At 40.5% G+C, this 10,559-nt stretch overlaps 1 protein-coding gene across 1 annotated transcript in view; it reads left to right on the top strand.

The window, feature by feature from the left end:
- The window catches only part of LOC101352193 (EF-hand calcium-binding domain-containing protein 5-like), a gene marked incomplete at its 5' end in the record, with an annotated part of 45,450 nt that overhangs the window by 32,693 nt on the left and 2,198 nt on the right, over nucleotides 1-10,559 (top strand). Inside the window, 3 exons of the mRNA XM_023731005.1 lie at nucleotides 6,641-6,744; nucleotides 8,673-8,926; nucleotides 10,136-10,428. Of these exons, the coding sequence (XP_023586773.1) occupies nucleotides 6,641-6,744; nucleotides 8,673-8,926; nucleotides 10,136-10,428 (651 nt within the window). The remainder of the gene's footprint in view (nucleotides 1-6,640; nucleotides 6,745-8,672; nucleotides 8,927-10,135; nucleotides 10,429-10,559) is intronic.

The following is a 10,559-nucleotide window of genomic DNA, read 5'->3' as shown; positions in this document are numbered from 1 at the left end:
CTCCATTCTCTGTCAGTTTTCTCACTCCATTTGGTGCTTGGCTGAGTTCTTTATCTCTTCATTTGATGTTTTAGGGTTTCAGGTTTGTTGTATTCTCTGTTCGGCTTAGTTTTTCGGATCTTTGCTGTGGAGGGACGGCGTGGTGCTTCTGCCTAGAGCGCCATTTTGCCGGAACACTGTTGCTAGTATTTTAAAATCATATTCAGTTAGCTATTGAGCTGAGGACGTATTTCCCATGACCTCAACTGACGACCCTTGGTTGTGATAGAATCCATGTCAAACTTACTTAGGCAAAAGGGGGAACTGATTGACTCATGTGACCAAAATGAAGAAAGAGCAGGAGTTAAGCTGGCTTCCAGGGTGACCACATCCAGGGATTCACCTCCACCAAAGCTGTCTCATGATCTATCTCTCTTCAGTTATCATCTTTGCTTCTCTCTGCACGTTAGCTTTGTCTTCTTTAGCTAATGATGGGCTTTCTCCACAGGGCAAGCCATATGCTTAGTGTATTAGTTTCCTAGGGCTGGCTTAACAAAGTACCACAGATCAGGTGGCTTAAAACAACAGAAACTTATTATCTCATATCTGGAGGCTAGAAATCCTAATTCAGGGTATTGGCAGGGCCATGCTCTCTCTGGAGGCTCTAGGGGAAGATCCTTTCTTGTCTCTTCCAGCTTCTGGTAGCCCAGGCATTCCTTGGCTTGTAGCTTCGTCACTCCAATTTCTGCCTGTGGTCACATGGCATCCTCCCTCTTTGTGTGTCTGTCGCTGTGTCTCTTCTTGTAAGGACACTGGTCATCTTTGATTAGGGCCACCTTCCAGTATGGCCCCATGTTAATGTAACGAATTACATCTGTAAAGACACTATTTCCAAATAAGGTACATTCACAGGTACCAGGTATTAAGGGCTTGAACATATCTTTTTTAAAGGGCACCAGTCAACCCATAACACTTAGTAACCAGAAAGGAAAAGAATCTTTCCTTCCTGTTCCAATTTGGAAAATCAAAGAAAACTCTTTTTGACCCATCTCAGTTATACACCTTTGGCCAGGGTGGGAGCATACAGTAACTGGTAGCCCCCACAGAATCATATGGATGGATGAGGGGCTACTGTTTTGGGAGGACACAATTACATCACACCAATCATAAAAAAACTCCTTATCTATAATGTGATTAATGCTTGCTGAATGTTTGCTTTGGTTATTTACATTTAATTTTAATATTATGATTTTCCATATGATGAGAATGGATGGAAAGGTGTCTTCCTTTCAAGAAGACTAAATGACTGGAAGAGTCATGGTGCCCCACTGGGTGGTGGCACAGCTTTGGTTGTCTCCCAGTCCCTTGGTTTACCACCTCCCCCCATACCTATCCCTTGCCCTTCCCACTTCTTCCTTTCCTTCCATGCCACTAGGTCCCTGCTTCGGTCCCACAGCCTGACGAGCCGTTAGCCAATGAAGGCGGAATTGCGGAGCTCTCTGGTGGGGTGGCCGGGCAGTAGAGATGAAGAACAGTCAATAGGGGGCACTACTCCTATTGTAGTAGCCTCCATGTGCCCTCAGGACTCGAGAGGATCACCGGATGTTGGAGGTACGGGGGTGGGAGTTGGACCACCTGGTCCAACCACCCACATGGGAGTGGGGCTGGATTCAGGAAGGATTCAGCTGGAGGGGCCAATGTCCCCATGAGGCTTAAGAAACACCTTGTCAGGGCCCTTAAGGGAGATGGCATCACTGTGTAGGTCAAAATCATCACCCATAGCAGTCTGCAAAAAGAGTTTCTTTGGCAGAGAGTAGTTTTAGAAACATGGCTCTGAGGACAAGGCCACAGGGGTCAATTTCCATCTGACCTTGGGACATTGAAAGGAGGTAAAGAAGACCATCCCCAGGAGGAGGAGAGGGGAAGGAGGAGGACTACTCAGCAACTGGGGTCTGGGTGGAGTCATGCCTAAACCATCTGTCCAAGGCCGTAGGCAGGGGTTTCTCCTAGGTGGAAGATACTACAGTGAGGTTTTGGTATTAAAAATGACTGAGGGTTGACTAGAGTCACTTTCTATGCCTCAGCCTCCTTCTCCCCTTTCCCCTTCTTCAATCCCTCCAGATCCACTCTCCATTCTTCTCTTGCTTGCTCTGTCCCTCAAAAAGTTGACAGTATCAATGGGCCCCTGAGCCCTCTACACTGCGCTTGGATTTGTCCAATGAGAGACATCAACAGGCAATTGGAGGGCAGAAGTAGAGTGAGGTTGGGGTATTTATGCTTTTGGCTTCCTCCCTTTCAGGTTACTGTGGACTGACTGTGTTCCTCTACTAAAAATCACAGCTTCTGTCAGGTGGCCCTCTCCATACAGCTATCCTCTCCAGGTTCTGGAAATTGCCTCCTCCCCTTGCCTTTTCAAGCTAAGTGTAGTAACAGGCCCTCCTTGTTACTAGCCCTGGGATTCTAAACACTGCCCATACCTTCATAAACTTCCCTTTATTAAACTTTCCCTAAATTACCCAGTTCCAGTGTGCCATCTGTTTCCTTCTGGCACCCTGGCTGATAACCAATTGTAAAATACATTCTGAGATACCCCACCTCACCTCATCCCTGTGTTCCTATATGATGCAGCATCATGGAGGAAAAGGAATTCTTGCTCTGTTGACAATAACCATAGATGAGGAAAGATAGGAGATTCAAATTCTCTTAGGTATGAAACTCAGGCTATTTTAGTTTATCACCTAAAAGCACTTTTGTCTGACTAGTTCACTGGAGTACCAAACTTGTTAAATAGGTCATTGTGGTAGGAAGAATAATGGCCCCCAAACATACCCATGCCCTAATTCCCAGAACCTATGAATATGTTACCTTACATGGCAAAAGGGACTTTGCAAATGTGAGTAAGGTTAAGGACCTTGAGATGGGGAGATTATCCTGGATTATCTAGGTGTACCCAATCTAATCACTTGAGTCCTTAAAAGCAGAGAAACTTTCCTGGCTGTGGTCCCTGAGAGATGGACTGATACAAGAAGAGTCAGAGAGATGGCAGTGTGAGAAAGATTCGACAACCCATTCCTGGTTCTGAGATGTAGGGGGGCTACGTGCAAACACCTGAGAGAGACCTCTAGGGGGTTATGGAGGCCCCCAGCTAATAGCCAACAAGGAAACCAAGACCTCAGTCTCTTGGTTCCCTGAGGTCTTGAGAGTGACAAGTGGCTAGCATGTATACCTGGCTTGCTACCTTAAGCCATATCAAGGTAGACCTTTGAAAAAACAAAAGCCAGAGATTAGGTGGCTATTTCTGCTTTCCACCTCATCACATTCCTCTTCTAAGGCGATGAACAGGTACGGACTTTTTGCTTGAATGAGAAGGAAGATGATAGGAAAGATTATCAGGAAGAGGAAAAATACAATACTGCAATTCATGTAATTGTTGTTGTTAGTTGTCATTGAGTCAACTCCGACTCATGGGGACCTTATGTATAACAGAAAGAAGCGTTGCCTGGTCCTACACCATCTTCATGATCATTGATATGTTTGAGTCCATTGTTGCAACTCTTGTGGCAATCCATCTCATTGAGGATTTCCCTTGTTTTTGTTGGCCCTCAACTTTACCAAACATGATGTCCTTTTCTAGCAATTGGTCTTTCCTGATAACATGACCAAAGTAAGTCAGTCAAAGTCTTGCCATCCTCAGTTCTAAACATTTGGTTGTATTTCTTCTAAGACTGGTTGGCTCGTTCTTTTGGCAGTCCATGGTATATTCAGTACTTTTTGCCAACGCCACAGTTCAAATGCATCAGTTCTTCTTCTGTCTTTGTTTTTCATTATCCAACTTTCACAAGTGTATGATGCGATTGCAAAGACCATTCTTGAGTCAGATGCACCTTAGTTATCAAGGTGACATCTTTGCTTTTTAAAACTTTAAAGAGGTCTTTTGCAGCAAATTTACCCAGTGCGGTACATCGTTTTATTTCTTGACTGCTGCAACCTCAGAGGAAGATTGCTAAACCTACACCAAAGGTTGAAACAATTAAGGAGAGGTTGATATATTGACTGTATAAAAATGTAAAACTTTCTTGCATCAAAAGCTATAAATAAAACTAAATGGCATATGACAAACTGGAGGAAAAATTGCCACACATCTACCAAAGGGTTAACACCATTATACATAAATTAATGAAACAGAAAAGCAAGCATTCCAAAATAAAAATAGGCAAAGAACATCAATCTATTAACAAAAAAAAAGAGCCTTATGCAAATGGTCAATAAACATGAAAAAATGTTCAATTGCTCTCATAATGAAATAAATACACAGTTAAGAATGAAATAGCTTTTTACCTACTAAATTGAAAAAAAAATTTAAATTATAATTTGAAATGTCTGTTAGACATCTAAGTGGAAATATTAAATAGGCAGTTTGGCATATGAGGCTGGTGTTCAGGGAGAAATCCAGGCTATCGAATAAATGGTATCTAAAAACTACGAGACGAGATGGGATCACCTAGGGAATGACTAAGAATAGAAAAAGAAATCTGAAGACTGAGACCTGGGGCACTCCAAATATTTGAGATCAGTGTGGTTTAAAATTGTATTGTCCATGACCCACATGTGCAGAAACACACACACACACAGACATTTGAAACAGAAATGTTACAAAACAATATCTACTTTTACTACGTGTTGTTTTCTGATATTTTCTATTCTATTTTATTTTGTTCTTAAAAAAAAATGTTCATCCAAACAGAAAAAAGCAAGAGGATAAACACTAAAGATAAATAATGAGCATTGAGAAAAGTGGGAAGGAATAGATATTGGAAAGGTAAGGGAAAAACAAAAATAAACCAGTAGCAAAAGAAAGAAAATAGGGGAAATATAATTCCAGTTTTTTTTTCTCCAAATGGTTTCCTAGGAAACTTTAACTCAGAGTGGTTAGCTCACTACTGAATAATTGCTTCAGGGCTTGCTGAATTTAGTTTCTTGGCACAGCTGAAAGATAAGCTTATTTTCGGGCATATTATTATGGGTGCCATACTTTCTATATTATGCTTCTGGTCTGAAAGCAGAAGTGATCAATCTGAACAGTTTTGGGGGGAAAAACAGGAGAGAAATCATTTGATTTTGTCTGTAAAATCTAGACCTAGAAACACAGTCAGAGTGAGATTTTTAAAAATCAGGTCAGTCTAGTATGTTTAACACCAAGTAGCAACTCATGGAAGAAATACACTAGGAGAGAAGCAAGAAGTTGGTTTGCCAATGTGTCATAATCTTTACAGTTAGCCAAGTATTCTGTTGAAAACATTTTTTTTTTTTTTTTAGTCTAATGAGCTTGGTAGAGCACTTGAGTTCATGGAGTGTGAAGGCAAGAGAGAGTTTCATATTGCAAAGCAGTTCATCTTCCAAGCCACTCATTCAGTATGCAGCCCCTTGGGGTCTGATTATCATGGTTTCCCTTTCAATCAAAGATTTAAAAAAGGGAGGGGACATAAAAACTTCTCCCAAATGAATTTGTCTTCCCTACAGTTTAGTGTATTTTACAGAATATGTTATTTTCCTATAAACTAGTCTCTACCAAAAAAAAAAAAATGTTGGTCTAGACTCATTAAAATATTTTCACAACCCATGTGCAGGTTATGACCTACAGTTTGAAAAACTCTTAGAGGTGAGGGATATAAAGAAGTAGTAGCAAGGAGAATGAGAAGGAACATTTGGTGAGGTAGGAGGAGAACCAGGAGAGAGTGGTGTCCCAAAAGCCAGGTGAAGAAAGTCTTACCAAGAAGGGCGTGGTTCACGGTGCCAAACACTGCCAAGAGGTAGAGTAAGATAGGACTGAGGACTGACCAATGCAATTTAAAATGAGAAAGTCACTGGTAACCTTGACTAGAACAGTTTTTGGTGAAGTGGTGAGAACAAAGACCTCACTGGAGAACATTTTTTATTATACTTATTTTCTTTGGGTCTTCTGTATTTTCCAAATTTTCTACAAATGCATTTAAAATTTTTTTTTTTATTGTACTTTAGGTGAAGGTTTACAGAACAAATAGTTTCTCATTAAACAGTCAGTACACATATTGTTTTATGACATTGGTTAACAACCCCAGGGTGTGTCAACACTCTCACTTCTCGACCTTGGAGGACCTGTATTTTTTTTCTTGGTGAAAATATACGTAGTACAAATGCATTTTTAACATCAGAAAATAATGTAAACATATAACTTTATCACAGTTATAAAAATAAATTTGTGCTTTTATAATAATCTTATTTTTTGAAAATTTCCTCTTGTGGAATACCTCATCTCTTAACGGTACTTAATAAGTAAAATGTCACTGTACTTAAAGCTAAAAGTCATCTAAACTTAAAAAAAAGTTGTCTATAATTTTTGAGGGAAAAGACAGAAGGTAAATTATTTGGTTTTGGTTGTAAGATTTAAACCTAGAAACACGGTTAGAGTGAGATTTTTAAAAAAATCTATCTAGTACGTGTAACATCAAGTAGTAAGCCATGGAAGAAAGAAACGAGGAAAGAAGCTAGGAGCCTGTTTGGCAATGTGGCATAATCTTTACAATTTGTCAAGTATGCTTGTCTTATCTGTCCCCAAAAGCATTAATGATAATATCAAGTCTAATTAATCCTCTCTGTAATGAAATCTTTTTCTCTTTTCAAGGATTCAGACTATGTCTTACGCAACATGATGGTTACAGGATACATGGGTCTGACAGAAATCCACACCAATCCCCCTACCATCTTTAGAAAGACATGTATCTTCAGGTATGGGACTTCTCTATTTTGCTTGACTGCCAAAACACATCCCCCTGATGTGATAGCAGATCTGAAAGACACAGCTTCTGCCTCTTACTAGTGCACACTGACTCTCATTCTGATTGGATTTTAAGGAAAAATTCCTGTAGATTGTCATCTGTGTGGGACATATTAACTCCTCTTCCCCAAAATTATATTTAAAACAGATTTCATTGGTATTTTTATATTAAAACTGTGTATTTTTTAAGCATGATGGTGTTTTATCTTCTATGATTTTCTTGTAAACATGGAATTCAAAAACTTGACATGATTATGAATAATATAGCCATATCACTTATTAGGGCTCATCTGTTAATGTTAGCTAGCCTGTGAACGTGTGCTTTATATTTTAAAAAAGATGGGCGGGGGCAAGAGTAGAGAGGAGGCAGAGAATGTGGTCGTTAATACGGAGCCAGCTCTAGATTCCTTAGAATGACTCTCACCTGTGGAATTCACGAGACAAACTGTAGACAGATCTTAACTGAGAACACACCTGTTGCAAAAGGGACTGACTGACTGCTTCCTAGGGGAATCAGTGTAGTTGAATAGGCAGTAACGCTATCAGACTAGTAGGCTAATTTGACGTTTAATTACATAAGTTAATTAAATTTTAACTTGGCCTCACTCCAAAATGTTCACTGTAATTTTAAACTCTTTTCCACATAGTTATTCTTTGTGCTGATGAACAGTTTTACAGGAGTCCGTGTAACAACACCCAGATTCGTAACCTTGAATTTCTGCGTGTAACCTAGAGCAGAAGCCTTTTGAGGAACTCTGTTGATCAATCGGCTTTTTCATTATGCCTGAAAGTTTAGTACAACATGTCATTGCTAGACACAGAGTGATGGCTCAGTGGCAGGGAGGCGTGGGAATAGCAGAAGTATAATCTTGCCTATCATTATAAAATTGATCTTATGAACTAACTATACATGTGCTTTCTGAGGCTATGCAAAGCACCAACATTTTTATAAGTACCACAAAGGAATGGCATCTCAATATCAACGTAAATGGGAAAGAAATAAGGAGATGTGTCCATGCCTCACTAGAAAAGAAGCAGCCACTACGTTTCTATGAAAATCTCAGGTCCCTCACTGAAGCAGATGCTGTCAGTGCCCTGCCCAGATACCCAGTACTCCTTTTGCCAGCTGCCGCAGGTACGGTTGCTAATGGCTCACCACCGGAGCCCCTCATCAGGAGATGCCTAGGAGTTATGGTAAACAACCCCCCCCCCCCCCCCCCCCACAAATGTACAGAGCAACTTAGAGCCAATGACTGACCAGAGCTAGGCTACAAAAGCTCCTCTCCCTTGCCTCAGGATGGGACAGACTCTGTGGTATAGTTTACCTTCCAGACTTCCCCTTGGGGTCAGGCTGAGGCTAGACTTCACTTGAAAGCACATTCTTGCTTAGCTTCACCCCTTTCCCTATCCTGCACCCCTTGAGTTCCTTACAGGCTTCTCCCAAGAGCACACGCTCAATAAATCACTTGCACAAGAATCCCTGTCTCAGGCTCTGCCTCTAGGGAAACTGACTTAACACACCCTTTGTTCCTCGGGCATGCAACCAATATTTATTGGACAAGTAAATAAAAAAATGAACACTTTTGGATAAGTATAAGTACAGTAAAGACAAAAAAGCAGGATATCAGGATGGAGCATGACTCAGGTGATGAGACTAGGAGGTCAGGGGAGGCTTCTCTAGGGAGGTGACATTTGAGCAGAGACCTGAGTGAACTGAGGTAGAGAGTCATGTGAAATCAAGGGGTGGAGCATTCCAGGCAGATGAAACAGCACAAAGGGCTAGTGTGGTTGGAGTGTAGTAGGTACAAGATGTGTTTGGGTAGAATGTGTAAACGGGCTGATGTTTTATATTCTTATGCTTATTTGGTTTTGGTTTCAGAGATTTCCTCTTTAAGTGTACAGACAGTTCAGAAGTTGTTTTGGCCTCTGCTTGTGGAGAAACCCACATAGTAATTCCACTTCGTGAGAGAACAGGAGAGGCTCTGGGAGTCATAGATTTTAATATTGGCCGGAGTAGAATGTTGTTGTATCGAGAATATAAAGACCTACAGAAAATGATGAAGGTGGTCCAAGCTGCCTGCTATGAAATACTGGGCGAATTCTCTGGAGAGACAAAGAAAAAATATATCTTAGGTATTGTAAATGCGGCGACAATCTGGATTCACGGGTTTAATAGGTTTTGGGGAAATCACAGATAGTGCGATGCAGGATGCGTTTTCTAAAATGAATTGCTGCAATATACAGATCTCTCCATGTGAAAAGAATTTCCTCACACAGTCTTGGGTTGATGACTGTGGTCTATAAAGTAGAACAAAGGGTACAGAGTCACATTCTGTTGGTTAGAATCGTACAGTTTTAGAACTAGAGGAACTCTTACAGGCAATAGAGACCTAGCATTTATTAAATGCCCCGTTATGTGTCAAGCTCTTTGAATACGTTATTTCACTTAATCCCCACCACAGCCCTATGAGATGAATGGTGATACCCCACTTTATAGGCTAGAAGAATGAACTCAGAGAAGTCAAACAACTTGCTCTAAATTATACAGTTACCAAGTGGTGAAGACTGAATTTGAATCCAGGCTTGGGTGACTCCAAACATCATGCTCTCTCCACTATGTTACACAGCACTAACTAGTCAAAGTATCTAATTTTACAGATAAAGAACTAAAACCCATAAAAGTAAAGTGGTTTGTCCAAGGTCCAATAGCAACACCAGAGCCAAGACCAGAACCCAATTCTTGTAATTCCACATCCAGTAGGCTACTCTTAGCACAAAACCAGCTCAAGGACTGGGGAGAGGAGAAGGTGGGATGGAAACTTTTGACTACCTAGAATGTAGTGAATAGAATTACTAGAGTAACATTATGTGGAATTAAGCTGAAAGTTTTCCAGCCATGTGTAGGGTGCAATAAGAAGAAAACTCATGTCTCTTGAGCATCCACTATGTGTCAGGCCTGAAACAAACCACTTTTACATGTATTATCTCATTTAATTCTCACACTCACCAGAGATCAGTCTCATTCTCACAGAAGAGGAAAAGGCAGTTCAGAGAGATGACAGAACTCATAAGAGGGAGAGGAGTATTCAAACTGAAGTCTAACTCTAAAACCCAAATTTTCTCCTTTCCTCAAAGCTCCTTCCTGTGAGCTTTACCAGGTGTAATTCCATTGTCTGCCTTTTGATTTCAGAGTAAGAGAAACTAAGATTGTGTAAAACCATAGACTTTGGTCTTCTTATACCTGGTGGTGGAAAAAGGTGTTTACTATAATATGCTCAGAATGCTAAGAAAAAGTAATGTATTTGACTGAACAACAATGTGAGAGGTCATTCTGTTTTCCAGAGATTGAAAATGTAGGGGAAGTCCAGCGGGCAGGAATTATCTTCTTCCGAATCATGCTGCAGGAGCTGCAGGAAAGCATCCGACTGCTTAACTCCATAGACTTCGTATCACTGTTGATTTATGATCATAAACTTCTAATGGAGCCAAAATCTTTTCAAGACTCTTCTGGACAATTCCAGGACTTTGAAGCCAATGTAAATCTAGTGCATGACATCCTGATGGGGGTTATCTTGTTCTTTCATCCAGAGTTAGAATTCTCAAGTGACTTTGAGGATTGGGATAAGTGTAAACTGGTAAGTTTTTTGTTTACGTACTTTTTTTTTTTAGATTTCATGCACTTTATTTTTTAGAGCAATTTTGATTTACAGAAAACTTGAGCAGAAAGTATAGAGTTCCCATATGCCCCCACTGCCCCCTGTATACT

This window comes from Trichechus manatus, unplaced genomic scaffold (genome assembly GCF_000243295.1).
Source record: "Trichechus manatus latirostris isolate Lorelei unplaced genomic scaffold, TriManLat1.0 scaffold00040, whole genome shotgun sequence".
Lineage (NCBI taxonomy): Eukaryota > Metazoa > Chordata > Mammalia > Sirenia > Trichechidae > Trichechus > Trichechus manatus.
Note: the sequence above shows the minus strand (reverse complement) of the source record. Positions and strands in the feature narration are given on the sequence as shown.